Below are 21,359 nucleotides of genomic sequence, written 5' to 3'. Positions count from 1 at the left end.
CTATTCATTTGAGTTGAATATACATGTTTTGCAGCAATTTTGTTTAATCCCATCTTTGAGTGGTGAGCGAAGTTAGAGGGTTTAAAAACCCTATTTGCTGGGGCAAAACACCATGTCCTCCTCAAGACCACCGATTCAGCACTGGGATCCTCCGCGCTCCCATACATTCACCGCACTCATTAATGCAGGGTGAGCTCTGGGCGATCAATTTACCAAAATAAAAAGGAACGTTGCCCATGGAAACAGCACTATTCTCTATTCAATATTCTCAAGAATAACTCATTTTATTGGTATCAAAATTAAGGCAATAACAATGACTGATAAAGGATGTATAGTAATTAATTGGTCATCTGAGAGGTATGAATGTTTTAATTGCTCACAATCATGTTTAGATATATTTTGATACCAAAATATACAAGGAGTTATTCTCGAGATAGTATTAGAGTAGTGCTGTTTCCATGGGCAACGTTCCTTTTCCTGTTTGTAAACCCCATACATGAACAAGTGCGGCCACACTGGACAGGACACGGGCTCGTGTCTTAACAGTACCACAGAGCAGCTAGGGCTCAGTGGTGAAAGCTCCGTGGTAGTGAACAGGCGCAAGGCGTCCAGCACATGGACAGGAGAGCGGACCAAAACTTTCCATTTTTCTTTGATTTTTTTTTAAAACTGATTTTCTCAATCTACAAGGTCTTTTTGAAAAAGAAAAAAAAAAAGTTTTTGAATTGTTCCCACAAATGTCACATTTCCAGGCTGTTTGTACTGGCGGGTGGTTTGTAAGTCAGGGACTACCTGCACACAGTTTAAAATAACACTTGTGCATCTTTGTTTCTCAGCAAAGGTAGATTGACTAAAATGGAACTGAAGTCAGTTTAACTACTTTATTTCCTACTAGCGCACAGTTAACGACAAACAAAAAGCATAAAGTTTATATGTAAAAAAAATATTTTTACCTTTTAAAATTTACAGCGTTGGCCCTGTCCCCTTTCCTCGGCTGCCAAGGAAATCTTTTGATATTGTTAAAGAGAACCCAAGGCGGGGTTCTCACAACGAAATCCCCATACAGAGGCTGGGTCTGCCTATAGAGCTCAGTCTCTGTTGCTATTTAGATCGCCCCTAAATCCCCCCCACGCTCAGGGAGACCCCATAAATCACAGTCGCGCTGAGCAGGCTGTGTTTACCTTTGTAACGTCAGTCTCCGCTCTCCCCCGCCTCCTGCAGAGCTCCGGTCCCTGCCCACGTCCCTTCCCTCCAATCAGCGGTGAGGGAAGGGACGCGGGCGGGGACCAGAGCGATGCAGGAGGCGGGGGAGAGCGGAAACTGACGTTACAAAGGAGAAAACAGCCCACTCTGACAAGCTGCGTGTCAGCAGCGCGGCTGTTATTTATGGAGGGATTGCAGATCGCAGGGGGGGGGGGGGGGCTTAGGGGCGATCTAAATAGCAACAGAGGCTGGGCTCTATAGACAGACCCAGCCTCTGTATGGGGATTTTATTCTCAGAACCCCGCCTCGGGTTTTCTTTAACAATAACTTCTGACCGACTTGGGGAAGATGAACAAACAGTGAAACTTGTGAGCAACCGAGCAACCAAGCACCACCTTCTGGTAAAATAAAAAAATAACACTTCCACAGTTGTAACTGAAGAATTATTTTACTAAAATACTAAATATGGGTTCAAAACCACTTTAGGTGAACGGGGTCCCAAGTCTGCTGAAAATCAGAAAGTTTTTAGTCTCTCTCACAGATACAGAATCATTCTCATTACAGTACTGCCTGTTGCATTTATTGCCACTAGCAATTTATAATAGTAAAACAAGTTCAAAACCAAATACAGACTAAACAGACTAAGCACATACACATTTAGTTACGTCTGTCAATATCTTTTTATCCATATGGAAGGATCCTTACTTGTGCTTTGAATGTGACCGTTTCCTTCTGGATCGGGACCTGGATCGAGAACGGGATCTTGAAGGTTTCTGTGAAGGCTTTTCGATTGGCTTGTCAGTTTCTGTTAATCAGAAGAAATGAAAAATTAAGAAACTCAAGAAACCAAAGCAGCATAAAAAAAAAAAAAAAAAAAAAAGTACAGTCTATAAGCACATTCAAAATGGTCAGTTTTTTCAATAAAAAAAAAAATCTGACAAGTAAACTATTCAGATGTTTACCTAGTCCATGCATTTCAAAAGCACACCTGAACTGAGAGGGATATGGGGGCTGCCATACTTATTTCGATTTAGGCTGGTTTCACAGTGGGACGTTAAAGGCGCACGTTAGAGCACAGCAATAAAAAATAAATGGGCTGTTCACAGTGCCCACGTTGCGTTACATTGTAACGCTGCGCCATAAGACAACGTACTGCATGCAGTACTTCCGCGTTAAACTGCTTGCACATGCTCAGTATCAATGGGCTGTTCACAGTGCCCACGTTGCGTTACATTGTAACGCTGCGCCATAAGACAACGTACTGCGTGCAGTACTTCCGCGTTAAACTGCTTGCACATGCTCAGTAATGTTGGGGAGGAGCGGAGAGCGGCCAGGCACATGGCTAATTAATATTTACTGCATGGTGTGACGTGCAGCGTTTACTTCCTGGAGCGGCCGCTCTGTGCGGCAATTGGCTGGGCGGGACCACGTGATGCCACATGCGTCCAAGAGTATGCATCACGGACGCCAGAGTGAGCTGCACAACGCGGCTCACTCCGACGTCCACACCAGATAGCACCAGGCGTTGCGTTAGGGGCACGTTATGCGACCTTAACGTCCCCTAAAACGCAACGTCCTGGTGTGAAACCAGCCTTAAACAATGCAGATGGTCTGGCTGTCCTGCTGATCCTCTGCCTCTAATACTTCTAGCCATAGATCATAAACAGGCATGTAGTTCAGGTGCTCTGACTGAGGTCTGATTGCATTAGCCTCATGCTTGAGTCAAGCAGTCAAAGAGGTCAGCAGGACTGCCAGGAAACTGGTATTGTTTAAAAGGAAATAAATGTGGCAGCCTCCATACCCATCCCACTTCAGGTGCACTTTAAACAATTACAGCTTGGAATCTTGGGTATGATGTGACAAGTTTTGCACACCTGGATTTAGTGACTTTCTACCATCTTTCCCTGCAAGCAAATCCTCTCAATCTCTGTTAGGTTAGATGGAGACTATTGGTGTAAAGTTTTTTTAGACCCCTCCAGAGGTGTTCCAGTTGGGCTCACTCAAGTACATTCACAGAGATTTTTCTATGGTATTGCTGTGTTGTCTTCGGTTTGTTTTTCTGGTCCTTGTGTTAGAAGGTGAACCTTCCACATCAGTTTGAGACACACAGCATGCTAGGCATGAGCTCTATGTGTTCCCCCCAGCCTCTGGATCTTAATGAGGCTTCCCAGTCGTCCTGTATAGCCCTGATCAAGCGATGACACCCCGGAAAAACCATCGATAAACTTGTCGGCGGATGCCTGCATGTGGCAATATTTATCTTTGGGATCCAGCGCAGGCGCAGTACCATCTTCCCCCTTGGGCTCCAGCGGAAATAGCGGAGCCTGATCGGGTCCACTCTACTGCATCGGCACGAGACACCTGCGCAGTAGAGTGCACCCTATCGGGCTCAGCTATTTCCACCGGAGGCCGAGGGAGAAGATTGTACTGCGATGGTACTACCTTTACTGGATCACAAAGGTAAATATTGTCAACTGACACTGATGGAGAGCGCCAGCACTGGATTGGTGCTGCACAAGAGGAAAGGGGAATCCCTATTAGGATCCATAGGCTTCCCCTCAGGGGACCTTTTCTTTATTACAGGCTCTATTTAAGCTTTACTATTATGTCCTTTTATAAGTTAGAGTCCTGTAGAGATCATGGGTTTCTGTCGCTTCAAGACTACTTCTGGAGATATTTACAAGTGATTTCTGTGCGCTGCTAGCAACTTGGTTGCTGTTCTTTCCCCCTTTGCTCCTCCTTGAAATATGCGCAGAAATGACAGGAGACCTACCTGGCTCTATGGCCTCAGAGATCAGTGACTGGGCTTCCCGGACCCTCTTCATGACTTCTTCCAGCTCCTTAGCAGCAGCTTGTGGGGTAAGCTCAGGGGGCTTCACTATTGCATTGTTGGAGTGATTGATTCTGAAGGAAGGAACATAATAAATAATGATCTGATTAAATCCAGCCACTGCATCACTTGTGCGTGGCAGCATACAAATACAGAACACCTGCTGAGAGCTAAAATCTCACATACAGAAGTCCATCCATATTATTACAATATGCAGAGTAGCAAACTGACAGGCATATATATTTATATTACTTACAAAAAATGTGAGCAGTGTAATCATTTTTGAGAGATGCTGTATAACTACTATGCTAAAAGGAACCTGCCGACCAGGGCTGTGGAGTCGGTCCAAAAATCCACCGACTCCGACTCCCCAGTTTAGGATTCCACCGACTCCGACTCCACGACTCCGACTCCTCTAATTTGCATATTACAATTTTGTTGATTAAAAGTATGTAACATGAAATTCGTCTCTTAACTGCCAACGCTTAGGAATTTTACAAGACAACTGAAGTGAGAAGGATATGTAGACTACTATATTTATTCCCTTTAGACTAAAACTAGTCCTTGGTAAGAGTACTTGTAAAAGGTACAAACCGGAACAAAGAACATCTATCAGGCCCTAGGCAATGTAAGTGTGGGTACATGTAAGAATGATGTGCAGGTACTCTGCAGGGGAATGAGGAGATTGTAAACAGACAACACCTCTGTGTTCAATGTGCACAGCATTCTCAGTGGATTCCCTGTAGCTCTGTGGGGAGTGCATATGTAGAGTATAGTACTATTGTGTAACAAAGTAAACCTGAGACAGATGAAATTAAAGTTTTATACATACCTGGGGCTTCCTCCAGCTGCCTTCAGGATAATCAGTCCCTCGTTGTCCTCCTCCACCACCTGGATCTTCTGCTATGAGTCCAGGTACTTGAGCCAGTCAGGCGTAGTGCGCATGCACACACTCCGCCGCCAGGAGCATACTACACCTGTGCAGCACTATTGCGCAGGTGCAGAATGCTCCTGGCTGTGGGAGCGGCATGCGGCCGGACAGCGCTGACTGGCTGAATTACCAGGACTCATAGCAGAAGATCCGGGTGGTGGAGGACAGCGAGGGATTGATTAGCCTGAAGGGGGCTGGAGGAAGCCCCAGGTATGTATAAAACTTTACTTTTCATCCGTCTCAGTTACCCTTTAATTTGTAGTCACCAAACCAAATTTTAATAACACATCAAATTATTTGATTTCATCAGCAAAGGGAGTGCATACATTTGCATAAATCAGCATCAATGCAGAATTATTTCCATCTCGTTGACCATCTCTATTAGTGACACAGCTACACATCAGGCTTTATTCTTACAGCATAGATGTTATTTAGTATATATAAGAGATTCCTGTGTACACATCATATATACAGTCACAATCAGATATGTATATCTGACCTTAAAAATACGGGGACTGCTTTATTGAAGCAGCACAAGTAACTAATTTTGATTGGTTTGTTTTATTTTTGTGGACTAAGCATAGCTATTACTGTATATATACATTATTTTTAATGACTATTATCTGAGAAATAGAACATTTTATCATATTTTCTATTTTAATTACAGTTACAAATTCATTAGGAGTCGGAGTCGGAGCATTTTTTCCCGACTCCAGGCACCCAAAATTGCCCGACTCCATGACTCCGACTCCACGACTCCGACTCCACAGCCCTGCTGCAGACTAGATCTAATTTTAGAAATAATTGTTTGGTAATTAATATGCCAGTTAAGTTAAGTTAAATTCCACGCAGATCTTTATCTGCTATTAACTCCCCTCCTTCCTCCCCTCTGCAATAACCCAGCTGGAAAAGGAGCAGTAACATGACCACTAAGGATGAGCCAGAACGCTGTCGCTTAAAGCGAGAACGTCCTGCAGAGCAGTGGAAGGTGAGAGCGGGATATGCAGGGTTAACTCACCTGGCCACCCCCTGCATTCTGGTGCGAATTAGAGCTATTTTTGAGTATCGGGAGTCTGAGGCAGGGCTGTGGAGTCGGAGCCATTTAGGGTACCTGGAGTCGGAGGTTTCATAAATTGAGGAGTCTAAGCCGGATGATTTCTGTACGGACTCCACAACCCTGGTTGGAGGTCTCAAACTGAATCATTGGACGATTTTTGTACCTACTCCACAGCCCTTCCATCTGCCTACAAATTCTGCATTCACAGCTGGAAGTTCTGACTCTGAATACAGAAGTGTAAAGGTGGCCACACACCATACAATTTTTAAATATCTGTTCTGTTTAAGAATTGCAATCAATTTTTCTGACTGATTGTAACATTTCAAAAATATGACCAATGTATCACACACCTATGTTCAATTTTTTCCTCAATTATGATAAAAATGATTGGAAACTCAGAAAATTGCTAGGGTGTGTATATTATTAAATTAACAATCCAACACACACCATACAATCTTTAGTAGAAATTGAAGATAAATATCTGGCATTCTGGATCGATTTAAATAGAAAAAAAAAACCGGGAAATCTGATCGGATTTTTCAGTCGAATGAAAAAAAAAGCTTTCGATTGTTTTGAGATACGATTGTTTTTATCGAATTACTGTAAAATCGGATCATTTTATTGTATCGTGTGTGGCCACCTTTAGACTATAAAACGGGTCCTGGTGCACCATTGTAGAGTTTATGTACAGCTACCGCTGATGTTCGTATTGTGACAAATCAGTCACTATCCTAACTGGCAGTAGACTTTTCTTCATGAGAAATACAGAGTGGCCGCTGGTTGACAGCCTAATATGCAAGTATCCTAATTTTTTTAAACTTTTATTTGTATGATTTCTATGTTCAAGATTGACTTGCTGTATCGTGTTCTCAATGTAAAACATGAAGGAAGTTATTGTAAGCATTGGCCTTCCAGTCATTCCTGCAATGGAACGCCTGAGTGTTGACCACTCAGCCTGCCTGCTGCACAGGAGAATACTGAAGGCAGAGCTTTCATTAAAGAGAAACCGTAACCAAGAACTGATGCTCATCCTAATCAGTATCCTATACCACATTTCCCATGAGAAATCTTTTCCTTTTCACAAACGGAACATTGGGGGCTCTGTATGGCTAATATTGTGTTGAAACCGCTCCCACAGTGTGATGTCAGGACCATAGGAAATAACAGCTGTTTACAACTGCCAAAAAAAGCAAACAGCATCTCCTTCCAGAGATATCACCTGTCAGCAGTAAAAATGTCACCATGTGCTAAATGTCAGAATGTACGGTAAAGTGGTACGGCACAGGTACGGTAAAGAATGTACAGTAAAAGGACCCTTTTACACTTTATGCGTTGCTATGCGTGCATTGTGACAAAGCTTCAGCATATAGTGTGAAAGAGGTTGTAGGGAAACAGACACTGGCAACAACTGACAGCAATTGATATAGTGTAAAAGGACCCTAAGGTCTTGTTTCCCCATGAATCATGCAACTTTTTTAATTAAATGCAATTCTCACTTCTATCTCTGGAAAACCCCCCTTCCCTTGAAATACCATATAAAAGAGATAATTGAATTTGATTAATAGACTACAATATAGCCTAGTAGTAGTGATTCTGCCTTTGATACAAAAGACGAGTAATCCTGTAACCACCTCGGTTCCTGGAGCATCTTTTGTGCACTGTGCAAGCATGTGTGCAAGAAGAATGTGCCTGAGGACAATGGACTGCTCGTGCATGTGTGCAATGACACACTGACATTGCCTGCTCCTCTCTGGGGAACAGCCAGCAATAAAGTGTTCTGTCACTTCTGCCAGACCCCAAAATGCACCAATAAAAATGCGGGAAAGCAGTGGCGTGGGGAGAGAACCAGGCACCATCGATCAAATAGAGAGAGTGAGTGGAGAGACTGTGGCGCAAACAGGCACTCCCCATGTCCCAGCAATAAAAATATGGGCACAGAGACTGAGGGAAAAATTGATTTGACGGTGTAAGCCTAAACATTGCCTGCTGCCACCCCTCAACACCATGTCATACATACTATAGTCGACCTATAAGTAAACAAAGCAGATTTAGGTCGACTTTAAGGATAAAATTAACATTAAAACTGTGAAAACCTAGTTAGGTTGCTTACTTTAGGGGTCGGTCACCAAACATAACTCCGTTGAATGTCAACGCTCGTGTCACTGAATTCTGGTCCGAAAACTCCACAAAAGCAAACCGCGTGGGCTGAGTTTCATCACCAGCCATGCGAACAAAGCGGACATCTCCAACTTGCTTGAAAAATTCCAGAAGCTGTTCTGCTGTTGTGGTCTAGAAAACAACCAAATCAAAAATAGCTTTATTGGCATGACAAAGATTCATACAGTTATTGCCAAAGCAAAGGGAAATGGGGGGCATGGAAGGGGCAGGGGTAGGGATACAATGGGAAAGCAGTCCATGGACATTTTTAGGTTTACAGTTCATTTATGCTGCTCTCAGTCTGTGGCATGCTGTGACAGAGGTTGATTCACTATTGATAACGTGCCAACACAGCATGAGTAAATTCCTCTTACGAGCGCTAATAAATTAGCTCGACTTAATGTAACCTTGGGGCAAGCTAGTGAAGTATTGTGGTAACGATACATTACTACCACGCAGTAAGTGAGAGGATCGGCCTTTGCTAAGTAACCCCTGCTACACTGCCACTAGCGCTGTAGCGCCCCCCGAGTTTTCATTAAGTCGTGCTTATTTATTAGCACGCTAAGAGGAGTTTACTCATGCTGTGTCGGCACGTTATCAATAGTGAATCAAACTCATATTGTGCAACGATTGTCACGGAGGAATCCTCTTCTCACAGTAGAATGTAGAGCTTTCTCCCATCCTCTAATGTCTAATGCAGTAGCCCCCTTCTCCAGCCGGCATCTCCGCTCCAAATGATGCTCAGGTCGGGTCGCGGCTTGATGACGTCATCAAGCCGGGACCCGGCGCTGACGTCAGATGGAGCAGAGATGCCGGCCAGAGCAGAGGGGGGCGATTGTCGCTGGAACAGAAGGAAGGTGAGTGGATCCTCTTCTTTCCCTCCAGCCGCCGCCGCTGTCAAAGTGGATCACTACGATCCGACGGCGATCGTAGTGATCACGTGATCACCAGCCATACGCGATGCCGGCTGATCACTCGGGGGAGATGCCAGCTGTCATATGACAGCTTAATCTCCCCCTCTGGGTGCGCATGATCGCGTCGGGACGGTTTGTTAACGCTGGACGTTGAATCAAAGTCCGGTCAGAACAGTGTCACCACCTGCTGGACGTTGATTCAACGGGCCTGGTCCGCAAGTGGTTAAATATCAATGCAAACATGAAATATTTCTATTTCCTTTTTTTAATTATAAGCTTGTAAAAAGTGATGGATACAAAATGAAAAAAATGCACTTTTATTTCCAAATAAAATATTGTCGCCATACATTGTGATAGGGACATAATTTAAATGGTGTAATAAATGGGACAAATTGGCAAATACAATACGTGGGTTTTAATTATGGAGGCATGTATTATTTTAAAACTATAATAGCCGAAAACTGAGAAAATGATTCTTTTCCGTTTTTTTTTCTTATTCTTCCTGTTAAAATGCATTCACAGTAAAGTGGCTCTTAGCAAAATTAACCCCCAAAGAAAGCCTAATTGGTGGCGGAAAAAACAAGATATAGATCAGTTCATTGTGATAAGTAGTGATAAAGTTATAGGCTAATGAATGGGAGGTGCACATTGCTCAGATGCATAAAGTGAAAACGACTGAGGGCTGAAGTGGTTAAATTGGTATGAAATTAAGCATTTCCTCTTTGTTCTAAATGATTATTTATAGCATAAAATCTACTTCCACAAAAAAAAAATTGTAGCAGAACGGCATTCAAACAATTAAACAGCATATTGTTGTTCAGTGGAAAGCTTCCAAGAGGTTATAACATTAGCTTTTGTTTACATTCCTTTGTACACATTAGCAAACTGCTGAAACTGAGCTGTACTGAGCTGAGAAGCAGAAAGAACAAACTGACGTAACATTTTATTGAATGTTACGTCAGAGTTTTATCCCACTTTAATAAAGACCGCTGTAACCAGCTACAAATCTAAGCTACTCATGACTCGAGTCCAACTGGAAAAAAATCTCTTTTTAAGAATGTTATCTCAATTATTCATAAGTGTGAGGAAGGGGAATGGAAGTCACCTTGTTTTCTGACTTTAGTTCACATTTAAATGAAAGTATCATATAGCAAAAAATAATGGCAGAATTTTAAAAAAGAAATTGTGGAAAAAAGTACATTGACATAATTACCTGTGAGTTTAAGTTTCCAACATAAATAGTTCTTCTTATTTCATCTACCTTAGTGGGGTCTACATTGCCCATTAAAGGTGGCTGTGACAGGTCTCCGAGTGAAGAAATGGCAGGTAAAGGTGGCAGAATTTGGGCAAGAGCTGGCAGGACTGGCTCCAAAGGTGTGGGCAAGGTAGCTGCCAGTGTGGTAAACGGCACACTGAGCTGCAATGAAAGCATTCAGAAATTAGATTAATCGTGTGAAAACCTTTACCTCAGGCGTGTCAAACTTAATTACAAACTGGGCCAAAATTGAGTTCTGGGACCAAGTCATGGCCCAACTTCAATGTCTAGTGGCCACCTCTCTCCCTTAGAAAGTTCCCTGTTGTCTAATAACCCCTCTCCAGCCCCTATACAATTCACTGATGTTTAGTGGTCCTCCCTCCCTCATCTGTACAATTCCCTGATTTTTAGTGATCCTCCTTCCCCTATACAGTTTCCTGGTGTCTAGTGGCCCCCTCCTTCCCCTATACAGTTCCTTGGAGTCCAGTGGCCCCCTTCCCTGTCTTATACAGTTCCCTGGTATCTAGTAGTGCTTTCCTCCTCCCCATATGACTTCCCTGACGATATAGGGCTTACCCTCCAGTATAGCTTCTCTGCTGGTCTAGAGTGGGCCAAACATAAAGCAACGTGGTGAAACCACCCAAGGGCCAAATCTGATGGCTCTGAGGGCCAAGACAAACAACATTTATATCTCATTTTTCTCCAGGTGGACTCAATTCGCTTGAGCTGCAGCCACTAGGGCTCGCTCAGTAGGCAGTAGCAGTGTTAGGGAGTATAGCCCAAGGACTCCTTACTGAATAGGTGCTGGCTAACTGAACAGGAAGAGCTGAGATTCAAACAAACCCTGGTTGTCCGTGTCAGTGCCCTTAACCAGTACACTATTCAGTCATGAAGAGGTAGTAAAAGTTAAAATTACTTACCAGAGGTACTTCCACCTTTTCTCTTCTTAGAACCTAAGAAGCCAAAGAAAATGTTAGCTATCAAAATATATACGGTAAACACACATACATACAAAAATATACAATGTCTTACATAGCTAACACCCTTAAAACTTATAAGGCCAATGCAAACTGATAAGCAATCTCATCAGATCGACCTAAATTTTCCACCCTGCCAGTTCGATGGAAATCCATCGAAATCGGCCATCGGTCGGTTGATTGGCCAACCGATTTGGGATCGATCAGTCGGCCAGAAAATAGGTGGGCCCCTTTACTCTTACACCATTGCAATAATCATGGTATCATCAGCATGAGAGGAGAGCCCTAATCTCAGACCTCCTCCAGGGTAGACGTGACAATATTGGCTCTTATCTGTTTAACTATGCAGATTCAGTTTTCTGAATCCAATCATCTATCTCTCTGATCCTGATGAAATACTCACAGAAGCTAGGGGAGATGGGGTTGGAGTAGGCGTAGGTATAGGAAGCAGGCCCACTCCAGGAAGCAGGCTAGACAAGGAAGGAACAGGAGCCAATAGAGAGAGGGCCTTGGATTCTTCTGGTATTTTTCCTGCAGAGGCAAATATTTATATTAGCAAGAGGAAGTTGAATAAACTCATAGATTTGCTTTTAAGTCACTATATAAATCAAACTGAAAACAGCTAGCAAATGCTTAGTAAGAAAGAATAAAAACACTTAAGGTATATTCTCTTCTCTTATTTCCCTGATCTACAAGGAACTTAAATAAAAAGTGAGGAAAAATTGATACACTAAAATCTCAATGGAATTTTACTTATAAAACTGAATAGACAATGATTGAACACTTTGAGCTATGGGTCACCTGTACTGGAAACTTAAGGTTCATGAACCAAACGATATCAAGCATGGAGCCTTTTCCCAGGGCGCTGTTTTCACGCTGATCGGTAAGTTGTGTTACACATGACAACCGTTCGTGTTGGCTGCATCACTAATAGCACACAGAACATCAGATACAGAAAAGAAGAACATTTTTTAAAGTTTCATCCCCAAAAATGTTAAGCTTCCAATTTCGTTAAATTCAATAAAAAAAAAAAAAAGAAACAAAAACACGGGAGAGTAAAAAAATCATATCCTGTTGATTTAATTCCATTTTGATACAGTTTAATTCCATTTTGATACAGACGAAGAAAACAGAGGTATCCCTGAATTGGGGCGATGGAACAATTGAATGAAGACCATGGTGTGCTAGATAAGGGCTTCCTGACCTTGTCTTCAAGTACCACCAACAATACTTGTTTTGCTAGAAACCACAAACATTAACAGATGGGGAAGTGTCTCGGCAGAACGGATTATCTACATCTGTGGATTTCCACAAAACATGCACTGCTGGTGGTACTTGAGGACAGGGTTGGGAAGTCCTGCGCTAGATTACCTTCTCACGAGTCTCCTGATACTGTTGGTTGTCTTTGGTATCCCTCCCATTCCTGGTACTCTAAATGTGGGTTCCTCCATCTGTGCTGTTCAAAAAAATTGCCTAATGCTCGGTTCAGATTTACTTGTCGCTAATTGGAGGAACTTCTGGGATGCTGGGGAGAGAAGAGGACCTGGCACTGAGAATGGGAGGCACCCTGAGGACAACAAGCATCATCAGGAGACTTAGGAGGAGGTAATATAACCCACCAGGAGCTTTATTCATCATGTTTTTCCCCAATTCGGGGGTACTTTAAATCTTTTTTTTTTTTTTTTTTTTTAAGAAAGTTCTTTTAGACTGGTTGTCATGCTGATCTTCTACCTCTCAGACATTCTGAGTCAGCAACCCAGATGCCATATTTTGCACGCTTGTAAGTAGGTGTGTGACTCAGCTCAGTGAAGCCAGAAAACCAGCAAGACATATTGGATTTTAATTTAGAAGAATAAAGAAGACAGACTGCAATATTTTTTCTCACTACAGGTTTCCTTAGAGTGCAAATAACATGGGCACAGTGCTATAAAAATATCACATTACAGGTGCTTAGGTATGTTATAGTACACAAGATAAAATCATGCACGGTAGTAAATGGCCCAATCCCTTGAGAGGCAGAAAGGACAGAATAGAGGACAAGAGTTTGTCATGAGTCATTTTAAAATGTTTTACTGTTAATCATCTTGCAGAACTTGTGTCTATGATAGCTCTATGCACAGAAATCTTCTAAAGATACAATCACATGGCTAATGCTTTACAGGTGTGTAAAGTAACAGTGTCCTTCAGGGCTGCGGTTCCATGCCTAACTAAATCCAGAACTGAAAGTGGCAAATTCTTAAACCATTCATCTTGTCTGAATTATAAAGGTTAACTTTGGAGCTGTCCTTTTCAGATCCTTTATGAAACATCAATTTTGTAGCTACCCTTGCCTGCTGCTGTGCACCTATACCTGCAGATTTAGGACCAAGGCAGGCCTTTAGCTTCCTGTTACCACACCGAGGTCTTCCTGTGTGACTACAAGTCCCATCTGCTCTTGCAGACACAGAACTCTAGGCCAGGGCTTTTCAACCCTGTCCTCAAGTACCACCAACAGTGCATGTTTTGTGGAAATCCACAGAGGTAGTTAATCAGCTCTGCTGAGACACTAATTGCCTCACCTGTGCATGTTCATGGTTTTCTGCAAAACATGCACCGTTGGTGGTACTTGAGGACAGGGTTGAAAATCCCTGCTCTAGGCAATGCAGCCAGGAATCTATTGTGTTTCCTACTTCAAGAGTCTCTTGGTCAACCCTCATGACCACCACCTGAATCCAAAAACCAAGAAAACTGCAATGGGAAGAACCTTTGGCCCATGAAAAAGTTAGCCTGTCTGTCATTCTATTTCGATAAACTGTCTACACTCAGCTTAAAGCGGATCCGAGATGAAAAACTAACTAGAACAAGTAACTTGTCTATATCTTATCTAAAGTTTAAATAGTTTACACAGCAAATCTAGCTGAAAACAGCTTTAATAGAATATGATTGATTTTTCCTGTGATACAATGACAGCAGCCATGTTGTTTGTAAACATTACACGGAGGCAGGCTTATCTGCACCATCAGCACTCAGACTGTGAAAAAACCTAATCCCCCCTCTGCAATCTCTGGCTAGTAATACCTCCCCCTCCTCCTGCCCAGACTAAGCTCCCATGAGCCCTTGCTACTGCCAAGGCTCTCTGAAAAACTGAGGGTGAGGCTTGTTTAGTTTATAGGGAATTAGAGTATTAAAACAAAATCAAAAAAGTATTTGGTTTGAGGAATGCCCTATACACAATAGGAAAGGAACACAATTATGCAATAAGTAAAAGTTCACCTCGGATCCACTTTAAGGAATTTGCCTCGTTTCATTCTGGGTTTAGTTTGGCTAATAGGTCCATAGAGAAAAAAAAAAAAAAAACTTTAATGGGAAAATGATTCTTAGCTTCATTTGTTGTTTGCTCAGCTGTCTGCCTTGCCTAACAAAACACTATTTATGCTTGTTGTAGAAAGCTATAGAACTACTACAGTATATAAAACATAACTTTTAATAAACATTTAAAAACTTCAGGTACGGCCTGTATTGCCTATGTGGTTTACTTTGCATGTGACATAAGAGGTAAAAATATGTCAGAACACCCTATTGGAATTGATATAGCCTCAGTATTAGCAGGATGTCTACCCCTTAAAATCACATAAAAATGAATGCATATTCATACACAACACCACCCTCCACCTAACCTAACAGGCTTCCCTCCCATAACTACTGGAGTTTTATGAGGACAATTTCAGTGCAGTAGTGCAAAACAGTTAAAATAAATTCATATCATTTTTATCAATGTAGCATAGCCTCTTGGCCATATATACAAGCCAAAGCTTATCAAGAAGAAATTCCTTGAAAGTCTACCAGACACACCCATATCCACCACGGGTGTAGGTGCAACACAAGCTAGGACTCAACCTGGATTAATTCCTTTATTCAAATTAAATGTCATACCAAGAGTCATACAATGTTTTGGGCTGCATCTGTCAATTATCAAGCTCACTTGATGAGCACCTTTATCAGTAGACTAACATTAAAACTACTGGTAAGACCACAATGTGCTCACTATCAAAATATGTATACAAATTTGGAATGCAAGTACCAAGCCCGCTTTATGTATGCAACTAATGCATCTTAGCAGAAAACAAGGTTGCCCTCAATTTTAGGGGATCCTCATATGTAGGAAGCTGGTTCAATAAATAATTGCCCTTACCTGTTTATGAAGGTGCTAGGCTGCTTCTTGTTTTCTTCTTTTCTACACAGCCACCATACAGAGGTACACATTTTCCCCCATTAATGGTTAATGGATAAGGCTGCTATGCAAGGCCATTTTTGTAAAAGTGGTGAGGTTGGTATTTGAACTACGACCCGCTGCAGAATTGAGTGTGTCAAACTCAGGGCAACCAGTCTCCCTTACATAGAGACATAGTGAAAGTGACAGGAAGTCATCAAAAAGTGAAAGATAAGGAAAGTAGGGTGGATGTGACAGTGTTTCACATCCAGAAGTCCTCACTTGTCCTTTTACAACTTCACAATTGTTGGGAAATAGCCTTCAAGTAGTCACAGTTGTTTTGACAGCATTCCTGCATGCGTCAATATTTCTCTGTAAATTTCTTAGTTGGTAACAAGCCATTATTAAGCATTTCTGATCTGAAAACATCGTCACCAAGACTAGAGATGTGCCGAATAGTGGGATTGTTTTGCTGAACCGTTGTGGTTGTCTGGGGTTGTGGCAGGGAGTGTTAACCTATGTAGCCAGCTCTCGCTGAAGCTCTGTGCACTGCTTTTCCGCTTTCCAACTTCTGGGTGTAAAGGCAAAAGGTGTGTGCAGTTTTGCAAAACTGAATCTTGCTCTTTTAAGTAGGGCCTTTCTGATGCTTGGGCCCTTGCCTCTGGGAGTTGGGAACCATGATATCACTATTTTTCTTACGGCTTTTTACATGTAAAGGTTAAATGGATATCCATTGTTTGTCCTGAATAATTACAAACGAGAAAACAAAAATCATCCACATTTTTCTGGCGCAGGTTTAACCACTCTTGCGATTTTGGTGAATTTGTCCTCTGGAAAATAGTTAATATTCAAAGCATCCATCTGGCACTAATTTTCCGTAAATTAAGGAATGACTGTTTCCACAGTCCCCACACTAGTCTTCACCTACTGGGACAGGTCGTGCATGGCTGTCCAGTGATTTTCCATAATTAAGAATCCAACTTTCTGAACATGCTTCATCGGTGATTGAACAAAGTCAACTTGTAGAGGTTCCGAGATATGCTACGATATCAAAAGCGTCAATACCAGTGTTTCTTAAAGCCAAAAGATGGAACTTTATCTTACAAAGCAGTCACATACTTATGAATTTCCTTAAAAAGGATTCCTTTAACTGATAATAGTTTGGCCCACTGGAAATAGGTGAGGGCAATTCCATATTGAACCATGCTCATAGCATGGCTTTAGTGATAACTCCACTTGAAACTGAATTAATAACTTTGTTTTCATGGTTGTCTTAGGTTAAGGGGCAAAAATATTAAAAGCAAAAACCAGACGAGAAAAATTTTATATCACACAAATTAAAATATGATCTCTATTTACTACTCTACCTGCTGGCCTAACTGACAAGGATTTTAAGTACATGAAAACATTTGATAAAACAGCTCCAATGATGAAAACAAGGTCTAGCTATCAGCCACCTAGTCTGAGGACTTTGCTCTCAATGTCAGACGCTTCTGAACTACCTTGGTAAAAGCGACACTCTGCTCTACTTACAAAGCCTTACCAGGTGAAGGTCCACAAAACTAAAAAGCTTATTTCTAACCAAATTGACGTTTCTAAGCCCCAACCAACATGAATAAAACAAGCATTCTAAAAGCACTATACATTCACTACAATTAGGATTTTACCAACGTTTTTCTAGCGTAGTGGCGTTTCTATAATGGGACAGGCCGATAAACTGGTAATTCCACTAGCCATGTCATTTGTTTGATGTCGAAGCCTGCAATATGCACTGCAATAACCAGTACCTTTTGTCTGCCTTGGATACTTTAGAAGTCTCCTTATAAATTTCATGGAGAAATCTTTTGATGTAACATGCACTGGTCAGGGGAGGAGGAAGAGGAAAAGGAGAGGGCTGGTAACAGAAATGTTCAACCAGAGATCTCTATGTCTGCAAGCTGCTGTAGAATAGGAATGCTGATACTTCTGTATACCAAGAGTGTAACCTTACCTACTCTTCATCCAGCTATTTGGGTCAAGCCTTCTAACATACTAATGTAGAAAAAGATCCTTAACATTGCTAAAGCTACATGCCCACATCGCAATTTTTCAAGCAATTTTTTCCAATAACTGGCGTTTTTTTTAAACGAGATGAGTAATTTTGCAACGTGGGTAGTGTGGGCAATTAAATTAACATTTTGTGATGCGCTACCATTATGATGTTCACAGTGAATCGGATCTTTAAGGTACCAGACGACAGGCACCGCGAACTTTCGTTTGCGTCTGTCATGTGTTCCCGTGGGTAGGAAGGTGGACTGGGGAATGGTCACCCATTAGGTCGCGTCGATGTGGGTTCCTTCATTCCATCTTCCAATGAGCACTGGCCTTAAAGGGAACCTTAACTGTGGGCGAAAAAAAAATTCACTTACCTGAGGCTTTCCCAAGCCTCCTGCAGCCGTCCTGTGCCCGCGCCGGTCCTTCGGTGCCCTCCAGTCTCCCTCCGCGGCTAAGTTTCGTTTTCGGCCGACTGCCAGTCGTCCTTTCGGCCAAGCGTCCTCTTCTTCCGCATTCCCCGTCGTAAAGAGCCGTAAAGCGCGTCTGCATGTCGCGTCTTGCGGACGCGCTTTACGACGGTGAATGCGGAAGAAGAAGACGCTTGGCCGGAGGACGACTGGCAGTCGGCCGAAAACGAAACTTAGCCGCGGAGGGAGACCGGAGGGCACCGAAGGACCGGCGCGGGCACAGGACGGCTGCAGGAGGCTTGGGAAAGCCTCAGGTAAGTGAATTTTTTTTTTCGGCCACAGTTAAGGTTCCCTTTAAGGCCCCAAAAGTTTTTTAAATATTTAATAGGCCAAAAAACTTTTAAATATTTAATAGGCACAAGATATATCTAGCTTGATGATCTAGTTCCAGGCTGAGTAATTGTACAAATATAACAGACTAGAAAATAGATTTCACTAAAAGTAAAGAAGAAAAAAAGAAGAAGAAAAACACTCTTTCATAATACAATGACCAATTTATAACCAAAGTATAAATCAGATATTTAGAAACTGCTTATATGAAAAAAAAAAATCACCCACTGGTCTCCTATCTCTATATTTTCTATACTGATCTGTGTACTTGGGTTCCTAGCAGCACCCACTTGCCAAATCATCGGAGATAACAGTAAGATACATGAGTCCATCTCTACTAAGGTTGGACCACAGTGTCTTCACAATGGAAGAAGGCAATCCTGGGGGTAGGGATAGCAGATAATTTGTGATTGGAGTCCACTAGAAATACAAATGTGAGCGTATCGGTGTTAAAGCATAATTGAACTGAAAATTGAACAAGGCATATTCTCAAGACAATCATGATGGTTAGTGGAAATGATAACTACCATCTTTGGAACTGAAGATTTCAAATTCAAAAAAATCAATTGTTCCTCTGTTGACTGCAGGAGTCTGTGCTTTGGGCAGTAGTTCGGGGACTAGTTCTGTACATTTGAAGCACTAGACCAGAGTCTAGTCACTAGCCACTAGCGACATTGTTGGTTATTATGGAACAGTAAGGAGGGATATCACATGCCACACAACTTCCAGCACAAAACACTTTGCAGCATCGCTAAAGATTCAGGATGCCAAATCTTTAAGGGCCCTTTTCCACTAGCAATCGCAATCACAAATCACAAACGCCAGCAATTGCGATTTTTCATTAATTCTGTTATGCGATTGCGATTTTCATTTGCATTGCATTATCATTGTAAAAATCGCTCCAGCAAGCGATTGCGATTTGCGATTAGCGATTTCCAAATCGAATCACTGTAGTGGAAAATACTTCTCGTGATTTCTATGATAAAGTAACAACTCTAGCGATTTAAAAATCACTAGCGATTTGCGATTTTGCGATTCAGCAATCACAATCGCTCTAGTGGAAAAGGGGGCTCCCATACAGACAATATGTTTTCACCAGAGGCATTTCCTTAATGGCCACCTTTGCAGAGTATGTGTACATAGCTTTGCTAAAGTTTTGCAGCTATCAATTTAGGTGTAAGACCTCCATTGCCTGGCCAATTTCCTCTTAGCAGTTTGAGGTCTAAGGGCCCATTCACACTTGAGCGTTTAGCGGGCAATTCCTGCAGTAGAAAGCACATGGCAGTGTCCTCAATGCCACGATTGGTGCAGATGCAGGCGTTTAGCGCCAATCGCAAAACATGCAACATTTTGCCGCGATTCTGGAGCAATTACGGTACAGTGCTTAGTAAAGCGCTGATCGCGATCGATCTGAATCGCGGAAGTGTGAGCAGTGATTTACTGTGCCAATTACGGTAACGTCACCTGCGCAAAACGGATTTGCGATTTATAGTGGGAATGGTCTTCTCACTATCTATTTCCTTTAAACTACAAGTCCCTCCTCCTCATGTAGACACATGGGGTCATATGCATTTAACTTTTCCCCCCGAGTTTTCTCCTAGGAGACCATTTTTCATCTCCAATTTGCAATAACTTTTCAGCACTTTGCAATGGAAAAAGTACCAAAAAGTATGTGAAAAAGTACTATCAAAATTATTTTGAGTATTTTTTTCCCTTGCTGGTGATTTAAAAGGCATATCATTGACAAGTTTAAAAATATCCCCTACGAGTAAACTCAGGAGAAATAGTTAATTGCACATCGGCCATAGGGTACTGTGATGCACCTGGTCACTCCTGACTGATCTACCCACCAGCTGAATCCAGAGAAGATAGGAAGCAAGGTGCATTAACGAGGTAACAGGTATTCTCTACACTAGTTTCCTTCCATATACTGTAGATATTCTGCTACCCTCACAGCTAATAGAATTTGCCTTGCTCCACTTTAAGTCAACTGCTCATTTAAAAGAGAGTTTGTCCAGTTGGGCGACACTAAGCAGTGCTCAGTTTCTGTTGCTCCTGGGAGGTCTGTAATCCACCGGGCCTACATAATATACAACTATTAAAGTAGATGTAATGCTTATGCAACTGTATCTAGTCATGCTCCAGAGTCTTCAATTACGCACAACAAAATGAAAATAAGTGGGAACAATGCTCATGTTGGGTAATGGTAATTAGGCCTGAACGATAAATTGAATTTAAACCGAAACTGCGATCACCAAGATCACGATTGTGGAATCGTCAAAGCGGCAATTTCCGGGATGACGTCATTTCCGCATGGGGGAAGTTTGAAGAAGCGGCTTCAAACTTCCCCCAAGTCCCGGCTCTTGCGGTCCGCAGCGTTGGACCTACCTTCTGCACGAGTTCAACGATGTCCGTCCTCTCTCGCCGTCTGTCGCCTCTTGTGCATGGCATACTTCCTGGTTCTTGTATGTCACATGGCATATAGGAAGTATGTCGTGCATTAGAGCCTGCAGGAGGCGAAGTGGATATACAGGCATCGCTGGACTCATGCTGGAAAGCATGCCCAGCACTGCTGCAGCTTGGGCGACAGCGGGGGCACAGAGAGAGAGACCCAGAGGGGACACAGAGAGAGACAAATGGGGCACAAAGACGGCACAAAGAGAGACAAGGAGTACAAAGAGACACAGAAGGTGCAAAAAGAGAGACAGGGTGACAGAGAGGCACAGTGGGAAAACAGGCACAAAGCTTGATTTGAAGGAAATCGTGAATTGAAATTACAATTTCGGACAGAAATTGTTCAATTCAATTTTTTCCTAAAATCGTTCAGGCCCAGTGGTAATCATGGAGAAGTTGGGAAAATGCTCTAGTCATCTACTGCATGCTGAAATTTAATATTTTTTGGGTGGATTATCAGGGATCGTACATCACAAAGATCCTTACAGTGGTTTCATCCACGTAGTGAGAAGGGCAGTCGGCATGCAGAGGAGGACATATCCACAAGGAATGAAACTGTAC

At 42.3% G+C, this 21,359-nt stretch overlaps 1 protein-coding gene across 2 annotated transcripts in view; it reads right to left on the bottom strand.

Moving 5' to 3' along the window:
- The window catches only part of SREK1 (splicing regulatory glutamic acid and lysine rich protein 1), a 66,763-nt gene that overhangs the window by 24,372 nt on the left and 21,032 nt on the right, over nucleotides 1-21,359 (bottom strand). For both annotated transcript variants that reach the window (XM_068249973.1, XM_068249983.1), the window contains exons 3-8: nucleotides 11,728-11,855; nucleotides 11,268-11,300; nucleotides 10,306-10,509; nucleotides 8,132-8,310; nucleotides 3,977-4,107; nucleotides 1,909-2,008 (exon numbers count right to left, since the gene is read on the bottom strand). In XM_068249973.1, coding sequence (XP_068106074.1) covers nucleotides 1,909-2,008; nucleotides 3,977-4,107; nucleotides 8,132-8,310; nucleotides 10,306-10,509; nucleotides 11,268-11,300; nucleotides 11,728-11,855 — 775 coding nt within the window. The remainder of the gene's footprint in view (nucleotides 1-1,908; nucleotides 2,009-3,976; nucleotides 4,108-8,131; nucleotides 8,311-10,305; nucleotides 10,510-11,267; nucleotides 11,301-11,727; nucleotides 11,856-21,359) is intronic.

Source organism: Hyperolius riggenbachi, chromosome 1, assembly GCF_040937935.1.
Source record: "Hyperolius riggenbachi isolate aHypRig1 chromosome 1, aHypRig1.pri, whole genome shotgun sequence".
NCBI lineage: Eukaryota > Metazoa > Chordata > Amphibia > Anura > Hyperoliidae > Hyperolius > Hyperolius riggenbachi.
The sequence above is the reverse complement of the archived record's forward strand: the minus strand, read 5'-3'. Positions and strand labels throughout refer to the sequence as shown.